This window comes from Balaenoptera borealis (assembly GCF_965194805.1).
Source record: "Balaenoptera borealis genome assembly, chromosome: 11".
Lineage (NCBI taxonomy): Eukaryota > Metazoa > Chordata > Mammalia > Artiodactyla > Balaenopteridae > Balaenoptera > Balaenoptera borealis.
The window spans coordinates 14,197,546-14,216,797 of record NC_138868.1 but is presented as its reverse complement, the minus strand read 5'-3'; the positions used below and the strand labels follow the sequence as shown (position 1 = coordinate 14,216,797).

Genomic DNA, 19,252 nt, shown 5'->3' with positions numbered 1-19,252 from the left:
AACAAAGGAATGTCTTCAATTGTATTGTAATTTAGTTGAGGATACTCACAGATGAAATAAGTGGAACACTAAGTCAGTATGAAATTAAATGCTATGTAAGAAGTAATAGGAGTTCAGGAGAAAAAGGAGATCACTGGGGATTGGAGGAATTAGTCAAGGAATCAAAGAGAGTATATCTCCTTAGGGAGATAGCAAAGTTCTTTGGGCAGGGAAGACTGAAAATTCTAGGGATATATTTTTATAATTGGCAATGTTTGTATAAAGCAATATTTCTAATGTCAAAGCATTAAATTTTGAAAAATATAATAAGTAAATAAAAAAGGAAAGAAAAATGAGAAAGGAAAAACCCTAGGAAATACAGGGGTATATTGGTTTAATTTTGAACCCTCTTATCTATAAATGTCTTTAGTTCCTTTTACTTTAGCCTTTTCTCATCTCTGAGGAAATCAAAGTCCTATTGTATAAATGCTTTATTAATAATACTATATCAGTTATAAGATTCAACATTGTCTCAACCTGCAATCTTTTTAGAATGTGTGTATACATACACAGTATTAATACGTGTTTATTATATATATGTTTTTTATATATATATGTATAGACTAGGTAATAGTTCAAAACATATATAATAAGGCATACCTTGAGAGGAATTGTTCTCACCCTGTCACATTTTACCCTTTTCCCCCTCTCATATGTTCTGTAGACAACTCTTTTATTTTATTCAACCAGCTCTTTTAAATCCATTTGATATGATTATATTTTGGTTCTCCAAGTTTCCAGTACTGTTGAGGTTTGCCATTTTTTCCCCCTGAAATAGCCTCCTTCTTTACTTTTTCTAGAATACCCTCTTTTTCTGCCTTTTATCATAAAGGCATGTAATAATTTGCCTCATCTGGTTGTCTTCAAGTTAAGAGTTCAGTATAGTTCAGTAATCTGATTATCGGTACTTAGATTATCTTTCAGCCCAGCGTTATATTAAAGTTAATACCTTCTTTATTATACTTATTATCACTTATTATAGGACAGTTTTTTTATAATTGTTTCTGAATTATGATTGGTACCAGAGGCCTGAATGGACTATCAGTAGGATAAAAGAAGCCTGGATAATATCATTTGACTATTACTTTTAAAAAGCTAGGTCCATTCAGGTAGTATGAAAAAAATATTTGAAAATAATTCAGTTGCTACCATGATTCATTTTGTTTGTTTGTTTGTTTTTTAATTAATTTATTTATTTTTGGCTGCATTGGGTTTTCATTGCTGCACGCGGGCTTTCTCTAGTTGCGGTGAGCGGAGGCTACTCTTCATTGTGGTGCGCGGGCTTCTCGTTGCGGTGGCTTCTCTTGTTAAGGAGCGTGGGCTCTAGGCGCGTGGGCTTCAGTAGTTGTGGCGTGAGGGCTCAGTAGTTGTGGCTCACGGGCTCTAGAGCACAGGCTCAGTAGTTGTGGCGCACGGGCTTAGTTGCTCCGCGGCATGTGGGATCTTCCCGGACCAGGGTTCGAACCCGTGTCCCCTGCATTGGCAGGCGGATTCTTAGCCACTGCGCCACCAGGGAAGCCCCTCCTTTTGTTTGTTTGTACAAAGAAAAACTTTGGCCATGTGGTTATAGGTGGAAATATGGAGAACTTAAGGGATGCATTTGAGCAAGCCCAAGGACTTTCTATCACTGAATCAAGGGTAAAAAGAATGAAGAATGACTTCAATTTCTGTATCTCTAAGATGACTGGAGTTGAACGATACGATCTTAAAGTCCTCCTACTCCTTAAGCTTTTATAATTCAGGAGCAGTGGTGAGAATAGTGACAAAGTGACTGGCTACTGATTCCAAGTTAAGTACAAAAAGAGAGGCCAATGGAACAATCTGTGGAAGGACATAAGTGATTTCATGTCCTGGTGAAGAGGAATAGTGTGTTCAGTAGAAGTTGAGGAGGACACGGAATTTTCGGGTTGGAATTTGATAGATCATCATTGTGAAAGAAAACTGACCATGTGCATCTAGGAAGAAAGATTTGGGTGCTGGATTTTTTTTTTTAACGTGTAGGCCATGAACCCTCAGGGGAGCTATAGATGAGCCTTAGGAGGTTCTTGAATGTTCTAAAATTATACACAACATATTAAATTATATCCATTTTTCTTTGAGGAAGCATTTGCAGCTTTAATTAGATTCTTATCATGACCTAACAAAAAGCCGCTCACTCTTAAAATATGAATGGTAAAGACTCCAAGTGATTAAAATGGAGAAAGAGTAATACACTTCAGTGGTCATGCAGTAGATGAATATAGTCATTGTGATATTTTCAGAGTAAGCTGGATTTCAATCACAAAAGACACAGAAGTAAGGGGTGAGAAAAATACAAAGAATGGAGAGAAATTTGTCATTAGACAGCTTTGAGTCTTGGCTTGCCATTATTAGCTGTGTGACCTTGGGCAAGTGAATAACCTTCAAAAACCTCAATTTCCTCAGCTGTAAAATGGGTATAATAAGTATCTACCTTAAATGGTGGATATGAAGATTAAATGAGATAACGCATGGTAAGCACATAGTATAGTGCTTGGCACATAGTAAGTATTTGGTAAACCTTTCCCCTCACAAGGTTTTAAATTTTCTATGTTTATTTTAAGGCCCTTATTGTAGATTTCACTGGGGAGGGCTGGTCCTTAGTAGTCCATCTTCAGAGAACTACTCAGTGATGCTTACACTCAAGATCATATTAAGTGGTTAGTCTAGAGGCTCTTTCCAATGTAGATTTGCAAGCTGGGTGTATAAAAGTCAGACACTGGACTTGTTGCCTGGCAGCACGTGTCCCTGAGTGGTAGTACATGGCTTGCATTGTAATGTCATCAGTGCAGGGGCCAGCTGGCTGGACATGTACTGCCACATAGTCTAGGGACTTCATTCCTCAACGAAACAGCAGCCGGCACTAGGGTTAACAGAAAATGACAAACCAGGCATGGATGAGGGAGGCGCCAGTAGAGCAGCGGGATGTCCTTTGATTTGCTTCTGTTATTTGCATGTCTTTCTTGTGATGTCTGTGAAATGTTCAGAATGACAAAGTTTTTAAAAGACCTGCTGACTCCGCCTGAAAAATGTGAAAAACCTCCCGTTTAGAGACCCATTATGTCCAGCTAGCCTGCATTTTCTATATCTTTTCCTTCATTTTTTATTAATGCAAACATTTGCATGAAGACAGGACCTTTGTTTCTTAAAGAGTTCATCTGCTCCTGCTGCTTACTGGCCCTGCCATGCAAGAGCACAACAGAACCTTTGTTACGCTTTGAGCAAAGCTGTTTATGAACGGTGGCTTACTGAGAACTGCTTCCTGTGCTGTGTGCTTCCATTTTGTCTAAAAGAAAAAAAGAAAATAGTTCTTAGGAGTGAAAAGAATTTGGACTTTCTTTTATTCAAGTGTTGAATGTTGAAATGACAAGTAGCCCCCAAATTTGTGAGGAACTGGTAATTGCATCGAATGCATTTTTTCACTTTACCTTGAACATAATGAGGCTCTTGGTAACAATAGAAGAGACAAGTACTTTCTCACTGGAATAGAGAGACAGAACAGTAAAAAGGCAACAGAAAGAAGGGTTGAGAACAGGACAAAAATGGCTTCCTGTAAGAACCCTAATATTGTAACAGAATGTGTTTTGGCACTTAGTGTTTCCCACCTGGAAGGCACAGTCCTGAAATGGTTGAGTTGAATAAAGAATAACACCACAGTTTATAAATAGTGATACATTTTATGTACTCATTCAGTAAATATTTGAATGACTGGTATGTGGAAGACACTGAATGATCCTGAGTGTTATAGGGGATAAAAGACAAATGAGTTATGGTACCTATCTGTCTTTAAGGAGCAGGTAGTCTAACAAAGGAGGTAACACGTGTAACAGAAATAACTCTATATCAAAGTAGAAAGTGCCATTGGAAATATTTAAAATAGGTATTTAGGAAGTTCAGGAAAAGGAAGGTTGTTTCTGGCTGGGAGATAATCAGGGAAAGCTTCCTGACCAGGTGGCATTTGAGTTGAGCCTGGCAGGAAAGGTAGGCTTGGACATTGCAACATTCCAACATTCCATTACTCATTTGAGTAATAAGTCAAAAATTATGTGGCTCTGGTAAAATAGATCCAAAGCATATTTTTATAGGGCACTTTGGTGTTTTACACCATTTATTTTTTTTATTAAAAAAAAAGTTTAATTAATTAATTAATTTAGTTTTGGCCATGCCATGTGGCATGTGGGATCTTAGTTCCCTGACTAGGGATCGAACCTGCCCCCCCCTGCAGTGGAAGCGTGGACCCTTAACCACTGGACCACCAGGGAAGTCCCCACACCATTAATTTAGATGATATGTTAAATGATGGCATGAATTTTCTGTGTAAACTAAACTAGGGCCTCTCTGTCTAGCCTATGCTGTTCCAGTCATTCACCGCATATGACTTTTGTGCACTTTGGCCCTAGGCCTCTAGGCATCTACAAATATCTGTGTTAGCATCCTTTACTTTCATAACAAAAATAGAAACTCAAAGGGATTATTGAGCATTATTATAGCCATATCCCATAAGCAGGGTGTAGACATAGTTCTGAGTGGGGATTTGACATGTGAGACTCTCATTTGAAAAAGAATCTCCACCTTCATACAGAAGCAGTATCAATCAGAAGAGAGAAGACTGGGAATTCTAAGCCCATGAGTTTTCAGCTGCCTTTAATTAGAACTCTTCTGTATCTTTCTGCCACTAGATTAAATGAGACCCTGTTGCTGTTTTATGAGTTATTGTGAGTGCCAACTAATTTTTATGAAACAGTTTGAATGTAAAATGTCAAGTAATTGATAAGTTGTTGCATTAGTACCTTGCTGCATTAATATCACTAATCTGTATATTCATAGTTAAATTGCATATTACCAAACATAATTGCTGATAATCTGTAAATGCATGGTTTGCCACAAAGGCTACAACCTTTAATGACTATGTAGCACAATTAATTTTCACCCTATAACATTAATACTTCCCTGCCTGACGTGACATTATGAGTAGCACATTATGACATTATGATTTGCTCCATGTTTGTCAATTTATAGGGTTTTTTTTTTAACTCATGGTGCTTTCTGGAAAATGGTATTGTGAATGTTTATGGAGTTGATTTGATAACTATACTGTTCTACGAGTAACTATTTTTGCAAAGCTTTTGTCATGACAATACTTGGATTCTTCATGTGTCCCATAGATCATAACTGTGGGAAACTTAAGTGCTACTTTAGATTTCTCTGCATTTAGGCAGTGCATTTTGTTATGGTCAGCTATCTGAGTGCTTTAAGTTTGGATCTCTGTAATAGCTTCCTTAAAAAAAAAGAAAAAAGATTTCTGTAGTTTCTGGCACTTGAAATTGCAAGACTCAAACGTACTAATTCTGTATTATGAGATTTAGGCTGGAAATACTGAAGCAATAAGATTTAAGTACTTAGCCTTAATTGACATCTGCCCCTCTCCCCCCCACCCCCGCAAAAAAACCCCACCAGTTTTAGGAAGGAGAAGGGAGAGGGGAGGATTAATGGTTGACTAGAAACTGTTTGAATGTCAAGGGACTCAGCTGTTAACTTACAATACCACCGTTGGTTGAAGGAAGTAGACTTTAGTTTTTTGTCTTCTACTTTACATAAAGACCTTTAGTCACCTCTTGTTTTCTGGTTGTCACAGGTGATGTTAACATATGTGTAATGCTTTCTTTGCTCCTGGCTTATCTTTTAGTATTTGAGTTTGACTAGCTGTATAGCAGCACTGTGGTGGTTTGGGTGTCCAAATGAAATGTATCAGTTTTGTCTGTTTTATAACTGTTAATGTAAAAGATCTTTCCTTAATTTGTACATTTGTTCTTAGAAAATTCCATTTGATACATATGCTCCATAGCTCTTTAAGGGCTGCAGTATAGTGTAGTGCAGACCAAAGGCCTGGATTCAAATCCTGTCTCTGCTGCTTACCAGCCCTTTAACTTTTAGGTAAATTACATGTCAGAGTATTCCTTTTTTCACCTGTAAAATGGCAATATAATAAAAGTACCCATCTCATAGGATTGTTGTGAGCAGTAAATGAATTATTACCTATAAAATGCTTAGAATGCTGTCTTGCATAGAGAGCTTAATAAACGTTGGCTGTCATTTTATTATATTTATAGGTTTAGCTACCATTAAGCAAACTCTGTAATGATCAAGAGCTATTAAAAGAGGGAGGCCTCCTGCATTTATATAAAGGATATTCTCAAGATATTGATCTGCAATTTGTGATTCATTTACAGTTCTTTTCTGGGGGCCCAAAGTTAAACTTGACATGCAGCTGTTTTATATTCAGAGCTAGTTAGTGTTTAGAGAAGCTTGATTTTGGGTTAACACTTTTACTTTATTTTTCTCCACCACAAGTTTTAAATTTCTTTTTGTATTATACTGACTATGTTAATTGTGAACTCACAATTTTGGTAAGGGACGTAATTAGCTTAAATTAAATATCATACCAGAACAAAATATAGGGTAATAGGTTTATACACTTGGAGTACAGAAGGCCTGTTTGAACAAGACGCAAAACACAAAGGGCACAGATAAATACTTTTGATTATATCAACATTTTAAACTTCTGTGCAATGAAAGGTACCATAAACAAATGAAAAGAAAACCCATAAGGTAGAAAACCCATATTTGCACATATAGAGAATTAGAAAAACCTCAAAATCAAGAAAGAAAAAAGACAACCAGAGAGGAAAATGGGCAAAGGATATTAGCAGATTATTCACAGAAGAGAAATACAAGTAACCATGAAAATATGCTTAACTTTATTTAATTAAGTAATTAAGAAGACTAAACTATTAAAACAACAGTGAGAAACTATTTTATAACTGTTAAATTGGCAAAAATCACAAAGCCTTAGTGAAAACAGTCATAGTGAAAACAGATTTTCTTATGGTGGGGAGGAGTATAAATTGGAATAACCCTTTGTAAAGCAACTGTGTATATCTAGTAAACATGAAGATGTGGAAAAAAGGGAATTCTTGTGTACTGTTGTTATGATTGTAAGTTGGTACAGCAACTATGGAAAACAGTACAGAGAATCCTCAAAAAATTAAAAATAGAACTACTACCATGTGATCCAGCAATTCCACTTCTGGGAATATATCCAAAGGAAACAAAAGCACAAAATGGAAAAGGTACCTACATCCCCATGTTCATGGCAACATACTTAACAATAGCCAAGATAGGGAAACAACCTAAGTCTCCATTGATGGATGAATGGATAAAGAAGTTGTGGAAAAAATACACACACACGCACACACACACACACTGGAATATTATTCAGCCATAAAAAATGAGGAAATCCTACCATTTGCAACAACATGGATGGCCCTTGAAGGCATTATGCTGAATGAAATAAGTCAGAAAGAGATAGACAGATACTCTATGATCTCACTTATATGTGGAATCTAAAAAAACCCACCAAACTCTGAAAAAAGAGATCAGACATGTGGTTGCCAGAGGCAGAGGGTTGGGGGAGGGAGAATAGGAGGATGGTGGTGGTGATGGTAGGACAGGGTGCAGATTTCCAGGAATAAGGTAAATGAGTCCTGGGGATGTTAAGTACAGCATGATGACTGTTGTTAACACTGCTGTATGATGCATGGGAAAGTTGTTAAGAGAGTAGATCCCAAGAGCTCTTATCCAAGGAGAAATTTTTCTTTTTTTCTTTTCTTCTTTCTTTTCTTTTTATTGTATCTATATTAGAAGATGGATGTTAGCTTAACCTATTGCGATAATCATTTCATAGTATATGTAAATCAAGCAATTATGCTGTATTCTTTAAACTTACACAGTAATGTATGTCAATTGTTTCTCAATAAAACTAAAAAAAAAAACTATGAGGATATGTGCATTCTGTGACATGTCAGTTCCATTCTGAGATATCTGCCTTAGAAAAACTCTTGCACGTATGCACAGGAAAACAAGTACAAGAATGTTCAATCCAGCACAGTTTGCTATAGTGAAAATGTGGGAACAACCTGAGTGTTTATCAATAGAGAAGTATTTACCATTGGCAAATAAGTTGGTTCCATATTGTTCCATAAAAGATTTCCAAACATGGTTGAGTGAAAATAGTAAGGTACAGAAAAGTATATGTCATTTACTTAAAAACAAAACCAAGCTCACAAACTGTGTTTATATATTTTTTAAAGTATGAGTACCAAACTGATTGGGAACTGGGATTGGTTTTTAACTTTTTCTATATTGTTTGAATCTTTAAAAATAATTAAATATGTAATTATAAATAAACATTTTTTTAAGTTTAAAGATCATGCCAATACTTTATCCGATTTACCAATTGAAGTTTCTTTTCTAGTATTAACAATGGAGAGCCAGTGTTTTCTAGATAATACAGTGTAAAATGGGACACATTGTAGGTTCTTGGCTTTTTCTTATTTTGTTTTCTTTTTGTTTTTGAGAGCTAGGGTTGAAGTGGAAGGGCATGGGCTTTGGAGTTAAATCTTAAGTTTGAATTCTAGCTCAGCCATTTTTTTAAGACTGAGCAGGTTCCTTAACCCCTCTGAGCTTCAAAAAAGTCTATTTCCTACCTCACTGGGTTGTATAAGTATTGCATGTGCTGGTTTTCCTCATTTCCCCATCTCCTTTGGTCAAAGGAAATTGGTCTAGTGTGGTCTAAGATCAAAGATGGTCTTGTATGGGTGATAAAATATTTTACCAGAACATACTGTGTCCCTGGATCAGGACATACCAGTAAAGATGGAGGATGTAAATAATTAGTTTTAGAGGTTTATTAACTTTTTAAACCATTAAGCTATCTATATGTACTTCACAAGATCAAATACTATATCATGTTAGTGATTTATACATGATATTAAACTTGAAGGTTCTAAACAGTTTACATGACAGGTCGTTGGTTAACAGGGTTACTTTTCTAATCTCAGAGAACAGTCTTAATTTAATTCAGCACTTATTTGTGCCAGCCAGCATCTAAATCTCAAGAGGCTTCAAAGACAAAAATGTGTCTCAAAAGGCCTCTGGTAAGGGAGAAGAAAGTCAGATTTAAAGTTGAGTATGTGTATATGCTCTGCTTTTCACTTACACTGCTCTTGCTCGTGTATCTATTAATATCACATATTGTAATTCATGGGAATATTTTCTAGGGAAACTCGTTTATTCTAATACAGGGACTCTGTATAAAATAATAATATAATAAAATGAGTGGTCTAAATGATGTAGGTAGCCTGTCAAGCAAAAATTTTCAAATGGGACCCCTTATCATTTACTTGCAAAATAAATAGCTAATGCTTTGATGGTATTTATGCTTGGGAAGAGAGTAAAAAGAAATAGTTTTGGACTTTACCCGTATACATTAGAGCCTCCTGAGTAATTAACGGTTAATAAGTGAATGCTTCCCGCAAGTTTAAAGGCTATAGCTGAAATGGGTATAGAGTATGTGTATTATCATATGTGTAGGGTTTTATATAGCCCAGGAATCCTTGAAGATAATCTGTAAACATCCTTGGTTAGATGAGCAGAACTTTAAATAAGTGAGTAGGGGGCTATAGTAGGTTGGCCTCTTGGTGTTCATTAATGTTGAAACCCAATGTCTTGTGAGTTGCGATGTGTGGGAGGGATATGTAGTAACAACGGTAATAAAACAACAATAATAAACATAATAGCTAATGTTTATTGCATATTTACTATGTGCCAAGCACTATGCTAAGATTATTACATAAGTTATTTTATTTACTCCTCACTACAACCTTAGGTGGTAGGTATTATTTCCCAATTTTACAGAAAAGGGCAGAGAGATTAGGTAATTTGCTTCAAGTCACACAGCTAATAAGTGCCAGAGCTAGAAATCAAATCCAGGTCAGCCTGACTCCAGAGCCCATGTTCTCAACCATTGCAATAAATTTCTATGTTGTTTTAATCTGTAAAATTAGTATGTAGCAATAATAACATAATCATTAATATGTTACCTTCTCTGTATATCAAATGTATTCTAAAGAAGCAGTTTATTATTAGACATATTCTTAGTGTCATACCCATTTTACAGCAAGAGTGACTGTGGTATATAGAGATTAAGTGATCAGCAGGAGGTGATTCAATGGAGAACCAAGAAGTTTCTGATCCACAATTGCTTTCACTCGTAAGGTTCATATAAAGATCATACAGTATTTACTTATCTTTTACTTAGATATTTCAGTGCAGTGCAGTCTGAGATAAGCACTTATAGCTTCAGTACACTGCACTGAAATATCTAAGTAAAAGATAAGTAAACACTATATGATCTTTATATGAACCTTGTGAGTGATGCTATCTGAGCAAGACATGGACTCTTGGGCCTTAGTGTGGATTTCAGAACAGTAGAGCATATTGGTTCATGTCAGAAAACTTAATCCTGGTCTTGTGGAAATCACAGCAAAGCAGAAGAGGAAAAGCCAATCTGAAATGTTTTTCCTTTTCCAAGAGGGCAGCTAAGGTGCCCAGATATCTTTGCCCTCCAGGGGTGCAGGTGTGCAGTTTTTATTCTTTAATCATTCACATAAATTAAAGCTTATTCTTTTGCATTTAAAAAATAACATGAAATGACACCCTCCATGTTTTATTGCCAGACAAGAGCTTTAAACTTCTGTCTCGCTGAAGTTTGGTAAAGTACAAGGATTTTCCATGGCTGGGTGGTACCCTTAACCACAGAAGGAACATTGGAGTGATAAGAGCTGCACATGAAAGAAACCACTAGGGAGCAGCAATTTAGAGAGAGCTCTTTGCACTTGGCTTGTGTGAAATTCTCAGGGAGGAACTTCTTCCTACCTCTGCTGGCTCTTCTTAGCTCCTTTGCTTCACCCACAGATGAAAAGAGCACTAGGGCTTTCTGTTTCTACTTTCCGAACTAGGAATGGGTGGGGTGAATACTTTGTGGTGGGGTGGTTCTTTGTAAGAAACTTTGAAATTTGGGGACAAGTTTTAACTTCACACAAATGCTGATTAGCATGCATACCTATGCAGGTGGGGACAGGATATACACATACGCACTCACATACACACATATGAATTCACGTGGACACAAGTGGACCACATCTCTCAGATGATTTTACTATCAACATACACCCCTGCTTTTGTGCTCTGTATAAAATGAAGATCATATTTATTTCTAAAACTGATTATAAAGTGTCAGTGATGAGGCAGTGTGGTATATAGTGTTAAGAGCATGGGTTCTTGGTAGGACACACCTTGGTTTGAATCTTGGCTTCTCTTCTCACTAGCTGTGTGATCTTGAGCAAGTTACTTTAATTCTATAAATCTCAGTTCTCCCATTTGTAAAACAGAAACATGATCAAAATATCTATCATAGGATTGTTGTGAAGACTAAATAAAATCATGCATGTAAAACAATTAGCATAGTCTCTGGCCCATTGTTGTTCAGTAAGTAGCACAGGTGCTCAAAATTGGTAGAGCTGTTATTATCATTATTATATGTAATATTAAACTCTAAATGTCTGATTGGTAGCTGAATGTTAAATAGGTATAGTCCTTTATTTATATTTGTTTTCTTTTTTCCTTTCCCCTCTCCCTCCCTGCTTTTTTTTTTTTTTTCTCATGCAAAGTCTGTTTTCCAGAAAAGTCCTCCTTTTTTTGAGGAGGACGAAAGTACTTGGATTTTAACTGCTCTGAAAACATTTCTCCCTTAAAGAGCTTTCACATTGACTTTTAGTCCCTGGAGCTAGGGAGGAGAAGCAGCAGGATTTGCTTCTAAGTGGAGCTCTTTCATTTCTACCATCAAAAAACAAAACAAACAACCAAACCAAAAAACAAAACAAAAAAACAACAACAAAAAAACCCCCTAGTCTTGTAGTAGCCTTAGGTAGATCTAAGTCCTAAAAGCCTGTATAGCCCAAGGAAGAAATCTTTTTGTAAGACCAGGATAAGTGAGTGGAATAAGGGAAGGAAACTCAGAGGTGAAAGTATACCTGATTTTAATGTTGGTTTGGCCATTTTTTCTTCCCAATTTCATATATGCTTAATTATAAAACAATTAATGCCAGAAATCGTCTTTTTTTTTTTTTTGGCCATGCCACGTGGCTTGCAGGATCTTAGTTCCCCGACCAGGGATTGAACCCAGGGCCAACAGCAGTGGAAGCACCGAGTCCTAACCACTGGACTGCCAGGGAAGTCCCAAGAGATTGTCATGTATTATTTCACGACTTCACTGTCAGTTTTGGCCATTTCTTAGCGAAATAGTTTTCCAGTTGGATGAACTGTTGATGAAGCACTGGTTTTGTTTTCACATCTTTTTCTGGGGTCAGGGTTAGAGAATGTTTGTGGTAGCTGATAGTTGTTAGCTTTGGGAAGCACTCATATTGATAGAATAAGTCATGGGATGTAAACATGTCATTCATCTGGACTTTAGGCTGGTGTAAACATGGTGAAACTTTAGGTAACCACTGTCAAATAAAGATTCACTTGAGTACAGCTTGGGTAGATAAACTTATTTGCTTTATAAGTCTCACTAAACTACCAGGACTTCAGGAATGTTTTTCTGAAGTACCTATTTTTACAAATTTTAGGTAATTCTTTCATATTTTCCTGAAGGATGAAAATGTGAAAGAGGCAAATGCCCATCTCAGTAGCAACTTTGTGGAACTGCTTTTTGGCAGGATATTTATTACTTTTGGGTTTTTTGTTCTTACTGTTCCAGACGAAAGTTGTTTTGTTTGTTTTGCTTTTTTTAAAAAAATAGGTTGGTAAATGGAAATACTGAATTGGAAGTTTCTATATGAAGTGTGTCAGGATACCACTGTTATACCTAAAGACAAAACTCAGGGAAGGGGAACAAGCATTTGGTGAGCACCTGCTATATTAGAAGCTCTGCTGTATTACTGAAGTAAACCTCCAATAGCCCTTTGACATAGGCTTTTAATAAAATATATTATCAAGAAAACCAGGTATTGTGGTTTATGAATAGTAACGGTATTATTATCCACAGGAAACAGGCTTGCAGAATAATTTGCTCAAGGTCACACAGCTAGGATTTGGTGGGACTGAGAATGGAACTCAAGTGTCTTGGAACTCCAAAGCCCAAGTTCTTAACCAGTGATTCTTAAACTACATCAGAAACATCAAGGGTACCTGTGAAAAATTACTGGGCTCCAGTTAGAATTTTAAGGTCACCAAGACTGAGATATTGTCAGATGATCAATCTGTATTTTAGCAGGGTGTCTCAAGTGATTCAGATCAAGAAGTTGATTGACCACGTTTTGAGAAAGAATTAAATTATGTTTCTTTCATCACTTATATGTGGAATCTAAAATATGATACAGGGACTTCCCTGGTGGTGCAGTGGTTAAGAATCGCCTGCCAATGCAGGGGACGTGGGTTCGAGCCCTGGTCCGGGAAGATCCCACATGCCATGGAGCAGCTAAGCCCGTGCGCCACAACTACTGAGCCTGCGCTCTAGAGCTCACGAGCCACAAATATTGAGCCCACGTGCCACAACTACTGAAGCCCGTGCACCTAGAACCCGTGCTCCACAACAAGAGAAGCCACCGCAGTGAGAAGCTTGCACACCGCAACGAAGAGTAGCCCCCGCTCGCGGCAACTAGAGAAAGCCCGCATGCAGCAGCGAAGACCCAATGCGGCCAAAAAATAAATAAATAAATTTATAAAAAAAATAAATAAATAAAATAAATTATGATACAAATGAACTTATTTACAAAACAGAAACAGACCCACAGACATAGATGACAAACTTACAGTTACCAAAGGGGAAGGGGGAAGGGATTAAACTAGGAGTTTGGAATTAGCAAATACAAACTACTATATATAAAATAGATAAACAACAAGGTTCTACTGTATAGCACAGGAAACTATGTTCGATCTCTTGTAATAACCTATAATGGAAAAGAATATGAAAAAGAACATATATATATAACTGAATCACTTTGTTGTACACCAGAATCTAATACAACATTGTAAATCAACTATACTTCAATTTATAAATAAATTAATTAATTAAATTAAATAATGTTTCTTTCCACACTTGATAAAGAAGAAAACAGGTGCAGATTAAATAACTATCCAGGATTAAGCTGTCAGACAGAGCCATGATTCCAACCCAGGTCTGTCTAATTCTAATACTCATCACACCCTGTATTACAAGCCCACGATTAAGTCACACATTTACTCGTCACAACAAATGTAGAAAACATGATTTCTGATAAATTGGGCCACACAGATTTCATGGTCTTATTATTTACCAAGGTTAATAACTTATGACAACTTTATTGAAATTTTCATGGTCCTTAAACTTTTTCAGTGACTTTTTTTTTAATTAAAGAATTGAGTTTTCCTTGCAGTCAGATCATCCATGTTTCAGGCATAGAATCATTACTCCCTGGGATAAATTTCTGGGACATGCAGAAGTGGAAGAGGGTGGAAGGAGGTAGGAAGAAAGAATTCCCAGGTGTATCTGCTAAATGGTGCTAAAGCTCCTCACCCTAATCACTGAAATGAGTGAAGGGTTGATATGAATACTAACAGCCAATCACATGGCAATAGGTTATGTTCTACAGCATCTCCCATTCTACCCATTGAGACTAGCTCAGTTAGGGCCAGCAAGTTTGATTTGCCTATTCCAGTCCACTTCCTAGAACAGAACCAACACCTTGATTGACTTTCATGGCCTACTGGGATTGGAAGGACATTTTTTTTGTATCCCTCTCACTTTCTCTTTGTTTGTTTGTTTGTTTTTTTTTGTAGCCCAGCGCCATGTCCTCACATATATGGAGGATGCAGTATGCCAGCTGCTAGAGAACAAGGAAGATATTAGCCAATATGGCATTGCCAGGTTCTTCACTGAATAGTAAGTACATGAGTGCTTTGCCTATAGCGTGGGCCCAGAGGAGGCTTTTGGAAGCAGGCAAGATGCATGAAAAGTAGAGCAGGGCAATGCTGATTATGTAGTGGTAGTGAATGCTTAGTTTTGGTAGACTGATTGAGGGCTGCCCAAACAGGTTTTGGAACATGCCTTTGGTGCAGCTAGTTTTGTCCAATGATAAGTCTCATGAGTGGTGATAACTATAAAAGTTCAACTACTGCTTTTTTGATCTATTAGATCTGTTTTTTTAGGTTCCTCTTATAATTTTTAACTTTCCCTGTTATTCAGAATATTCACTCTGATTTCCTTTAGTCAGTGTTCCTTTAGCCTGTGTTTTTCTTGGCTGGCTTTTTTTATGGAAATGCTTAGGATGATGTTCCTCTGCAGTTTTCTTTCTACAGGATGCTGTGTCAATCACTTAATGATTTAAGATTATTTCTAGAGGCAGGACATCTTTCACAGATTATATCTTTGAGGAGTAGTGTTTCTTTATAAAGTATGCTTGGAGTGTGTAAAAGTCAAAATGATTATTTTTTAATTTATTAAAAAATTGTTTTCTTCAAGTTTTATTGAGATATAATTGACGTATAGTACTGTCTAAGTTTAAGGTGCACGACATAATGATTTGATTTATATGCATCATGAAGTGATTATCATAATAAGTTTAGTGAACATCCATCATCTTATATAGATAGATAATTAAAGAAATAGAAAAAACTTTTTTCTTTTGATGAGAACTCTTAGGATTTACTCTCTTAACAATTTTCATTTGTAACATGCAGCAGTGTTAATTATATTTATCATCTTGTACATTATTACATCCCTAGTACTTGTTTATCTTATAACTTTATCTTATAACTGGAAGTTTTGACTGCCTTTATCCAATTCCTCCTATCCCCCACCCACCTCTGATGACCCGAAATCTGATCTCTTTTTCTATGAGTTTGTTTTTGAATTATTGACCTATACCACTGTTAGCTCCTGTTACACAACATAGTGATTGGATACTTCTGTACATTTGAAACTGATCACTGCAATAAGTCTAGTTATGATAGTTCACCATACAAAGATATTACATAGTTTTTTGTTTTTGTTTCTTTTTTAGGTATTACATAGTTATTGACCATATTCCCCACACTGTACATTTCATACCCATAAGTCATTTATTTTGCAACTGAAAGTTTGTACCTTTTTTTTTTTTTTTTTTTTTGAAAGTTTGTACCTCTTAATCTCTCTTACCTATTTCTTTCTTTTTGGTATCACAGAACTATTTTTAGGCTGAATGAAATAATCAGTTTAAAATACCTTGGTCTTCATGAAAGGATATGCTAAAGAAATACAAAAAATTATTTTTATTACCAAAATGCCAACATATTTATATAATCATTTGTCTTCTTTTTCCTTTTTTTCTGGTTTATTGTAAGCATTCTAAAAAAGGAAGAATAGCCTCTTATAGACTTCTACTTATGGTGCATCATGAGCTCAAGTCCATCCTCCTTGAAAACAATTTTTTTTTCCTTTCTGTTCTCCAGAGGTTCCTTGAAGATCAGACATCTCTTCTAATGGCCTTAACTTGGGTTGCTGTTAGGGGAATTCTTGACTCCCCCTAGCTCTTTTGCTGAGCTATAAGTCTTGCAAACAAAATCTAGATTTCTTATGGACTGGAATTTCAAGTTCCTGGGAAAAACAGGCTTTCCAGGATCAGAGCTGGTCCCTTCTCTTCTCCCAGTCTTCTAAACGAGGGTGAAGTAGAGCAGGGAATCTCACTTGTTCTCGAGGTATGGGCTGAAGCAAATGAGGTGGGCTGGGAATAAAGACTGAGATTGAATAGCCTTGCTTGCTTTTACAGAACTGACAAGCCTAGGGGTCAAGTTTCTAGGCTATTTAATCTGTACGAGCACCCTTGAGGCTCCTTGCCAAATGAAATATGATTCTTCTGGGGACAATGCTTCTTCCTGGCTTTTTTCGTTTTACTCTATTCCCCCTCCCCCATCTCCTTTATAAGTCTTTTCCCTACTGTGCTGGTTCCTGGAGGGTAGGCATCATTTCTTCTTCATCCCTGTATTCCCAATACCTGGCATGATGCTTATTATATGATAGGTGTTAGGTAAATGTTGAATCTACAGCTGTATCTGTATTTTAGGTTATTGCATACTATCCACTCTTATTCTTGGTCTTATTATGAATAAGGACCATCTCTTGTTCTTTCTCTCTTTTTTTTTTGATTCTTTTTGATAAAGTTCTATGTCCTGCCATTTAAGAAGCTGTATACTGGAATTCTCTGGCGGTCCAGTGGTTAGGACTCCGCACTTACACTATAGGGGGGCACGGGTTAGGTCCCTGATCAGGAGCTAAGATCCCACATGCCGCGCGGCACGGCCAAAAAAAAAAAAAAAAGAAGCTGTATACCATGTATATAGCACTCCAAAAGTGAACCCACTGGTCTATGTAACTAATACTGAACTCTAGTAAGGCTTATAACTGTTTCCAAATGCTATTGACAATAGCTTTTATCTAGCAGTACACTGTTGGAAAAAAAAATCTTAAGACTTTTTTCCACAGTGCTGATAGAAATCTAGTTGCCAAGTGAGCAGTTTCTTGTCCTTAGAAAACTAAAAATTACATAATCTATGTGAATGGCACATACCTGACTTTTTAAAAAATAGATCTTTATTGGAGTATAATTGCTTCACAATACTGTGTTAGTTTCTGTTGTACAACAAAGTGAATCAGCCATATGCATACGTATGTCTCCATATCCTCTCCCTCTTGAGCCTCCCTCCCACCCTCCTTATCCCACCCCTCTAGGTCATCGCAAAGCACTGAGCTGATCTCCCTGTGCTATGCTGCTGCTTCCCTCTAGCTACTGAACATTTGGTAGTGTATATATGTCGATGTTACTCTCACTTCGCCTCAGCTTCCCCCTCCCAAGCCCCCCCACCGTGTCCTCAAGTTCATTCCCTATGTCTATGTCTTTATTCCTGCCCTGCCGCATCAGTACCATTTCCTTTTTTTTTTAGATTCCATATATATGCATTAGCATACAGTATTTGTTTTTCTTTTTTTTCCTTATTTATTTATTTATTTATTTATTTTAACATCTTTATTGGAGTATAATTGCTTTACAATGGTGTGTTAGTTTCTGCTTTATAACAAAGTGAATCAGTTATACATATACATATATTCCCATCTCTTCCCTCTTGCATCTCCCTCCCTCCCACCCTCCCTATCCCACCCCTCTAGGGCGTCACAAAGCACCGAGCTGATCTCCCTGTGCTATGCGGCTGCTTCCCACTAGCTATCTATTTTACATTTGGTAGTGTATATATGTCCATGCCACTCTCTCACCCTGTCACATCTTACCCCTCCCCCTCCCCCTATCCTCAAGTCCATTCTCTAGTAGGTCTGTGTCTTTATTCCCGTCTTGCCACTAGGTTCTTCATGACCTTTTTTTTTTTTTTTCCCTTAGATTCCATATATATGTGTTAGCATACTGTATTTGTTTTTCTCTTTCTGACTTACTTCACTCTGTATGACAGACTCTAGGTCCATCCACATCACCGCAAATAACTCAATTTCGTTTCTTTTTATGGCTGAGTAATATTCCATTTTATATATGTGCCTCATCTTCTTTATCCATTCATCTGTTGATGGACACTTAGGTTGCTTCCATGTCCTGGCTATTATAAATACTGCTGCAATGAACATTGTGGTACATGTCTCTTTTTGAATTATGGTTTTCTCAGGGTATATGCCCAGAAGTGGGATTGCTATGTCATATGGTAGTTCTATTTTTAGTTTTTTAAGGAACCTCCATGCTGTTCTCTGTAGTGGTTGTATCAATTTACATTCACACCAACAGTGCAGGAGGGTTCCCTTTTCACCACACCCTTTCCAGCATTTACTGTTTCTAGATTTTTTGGTAATGGCCATTCTACCTGACATTTCTATAACTCTAAAACACCATATAGGCCTGAGGCAAGTTATTTTAAGAGGTGAGCCAACATCAAAGCTCCAAAATCCTTAAAAAAAAAAACAAAAAAAACAAAACTCAACTTGAAAGGTGTGCATATATGATTGAATAGGAAGTAGTATTTGGTAGACAAGGATACCTGAATGGTAGAAGTTCCTGATTTTCCTTTGATTGTGAATTTATCTACTGAAAATCCTTCTTTCGCAGACTTCAGTTTTTTATTGATTTATAGAAGCATAATGAAGTGAAAAGAGCTCTGCCCTGGGAAGAAAAAGAGCTCCTATCCTTGTAAGTCCTCACTCCATAATCTTGGGCAAATTTCTGAAATTTTCTTTCTTTCTTTTTTTTTTTTTTTGGCTGTGTTGGGTCTTCGTTGCTGCACA

At 36.8% G+C, this 19,252-nt stretch overlaps 1 protein-coding gene across 3 annotated transcripts in view; it reads left to right on the top strand.

The window, feature by feature from the left end:
- Positions 1–19,252, top strand: part of CSTPP1 (centriolar satellite-associated tubulin polyglutamylase complex regulator 1) — a 204,619-nt gene that overhangs the window by 27,725 nt on the left and 157,642 nt on the right. For all 3 annotated transcript variants that reach the window (XM_082340269.1, XM_082340270.1, XM_082340268.1), the window contains exon 2: positions 14,779–14,881. In XM_082340269.1, coding sequence (XP_082196395.1) covers positions 14,779–14,881 — 103 coding nt within the window. The remainder of the gene's footprint in view (positions 1–14,778; positions 14,882–19,252) is intronic.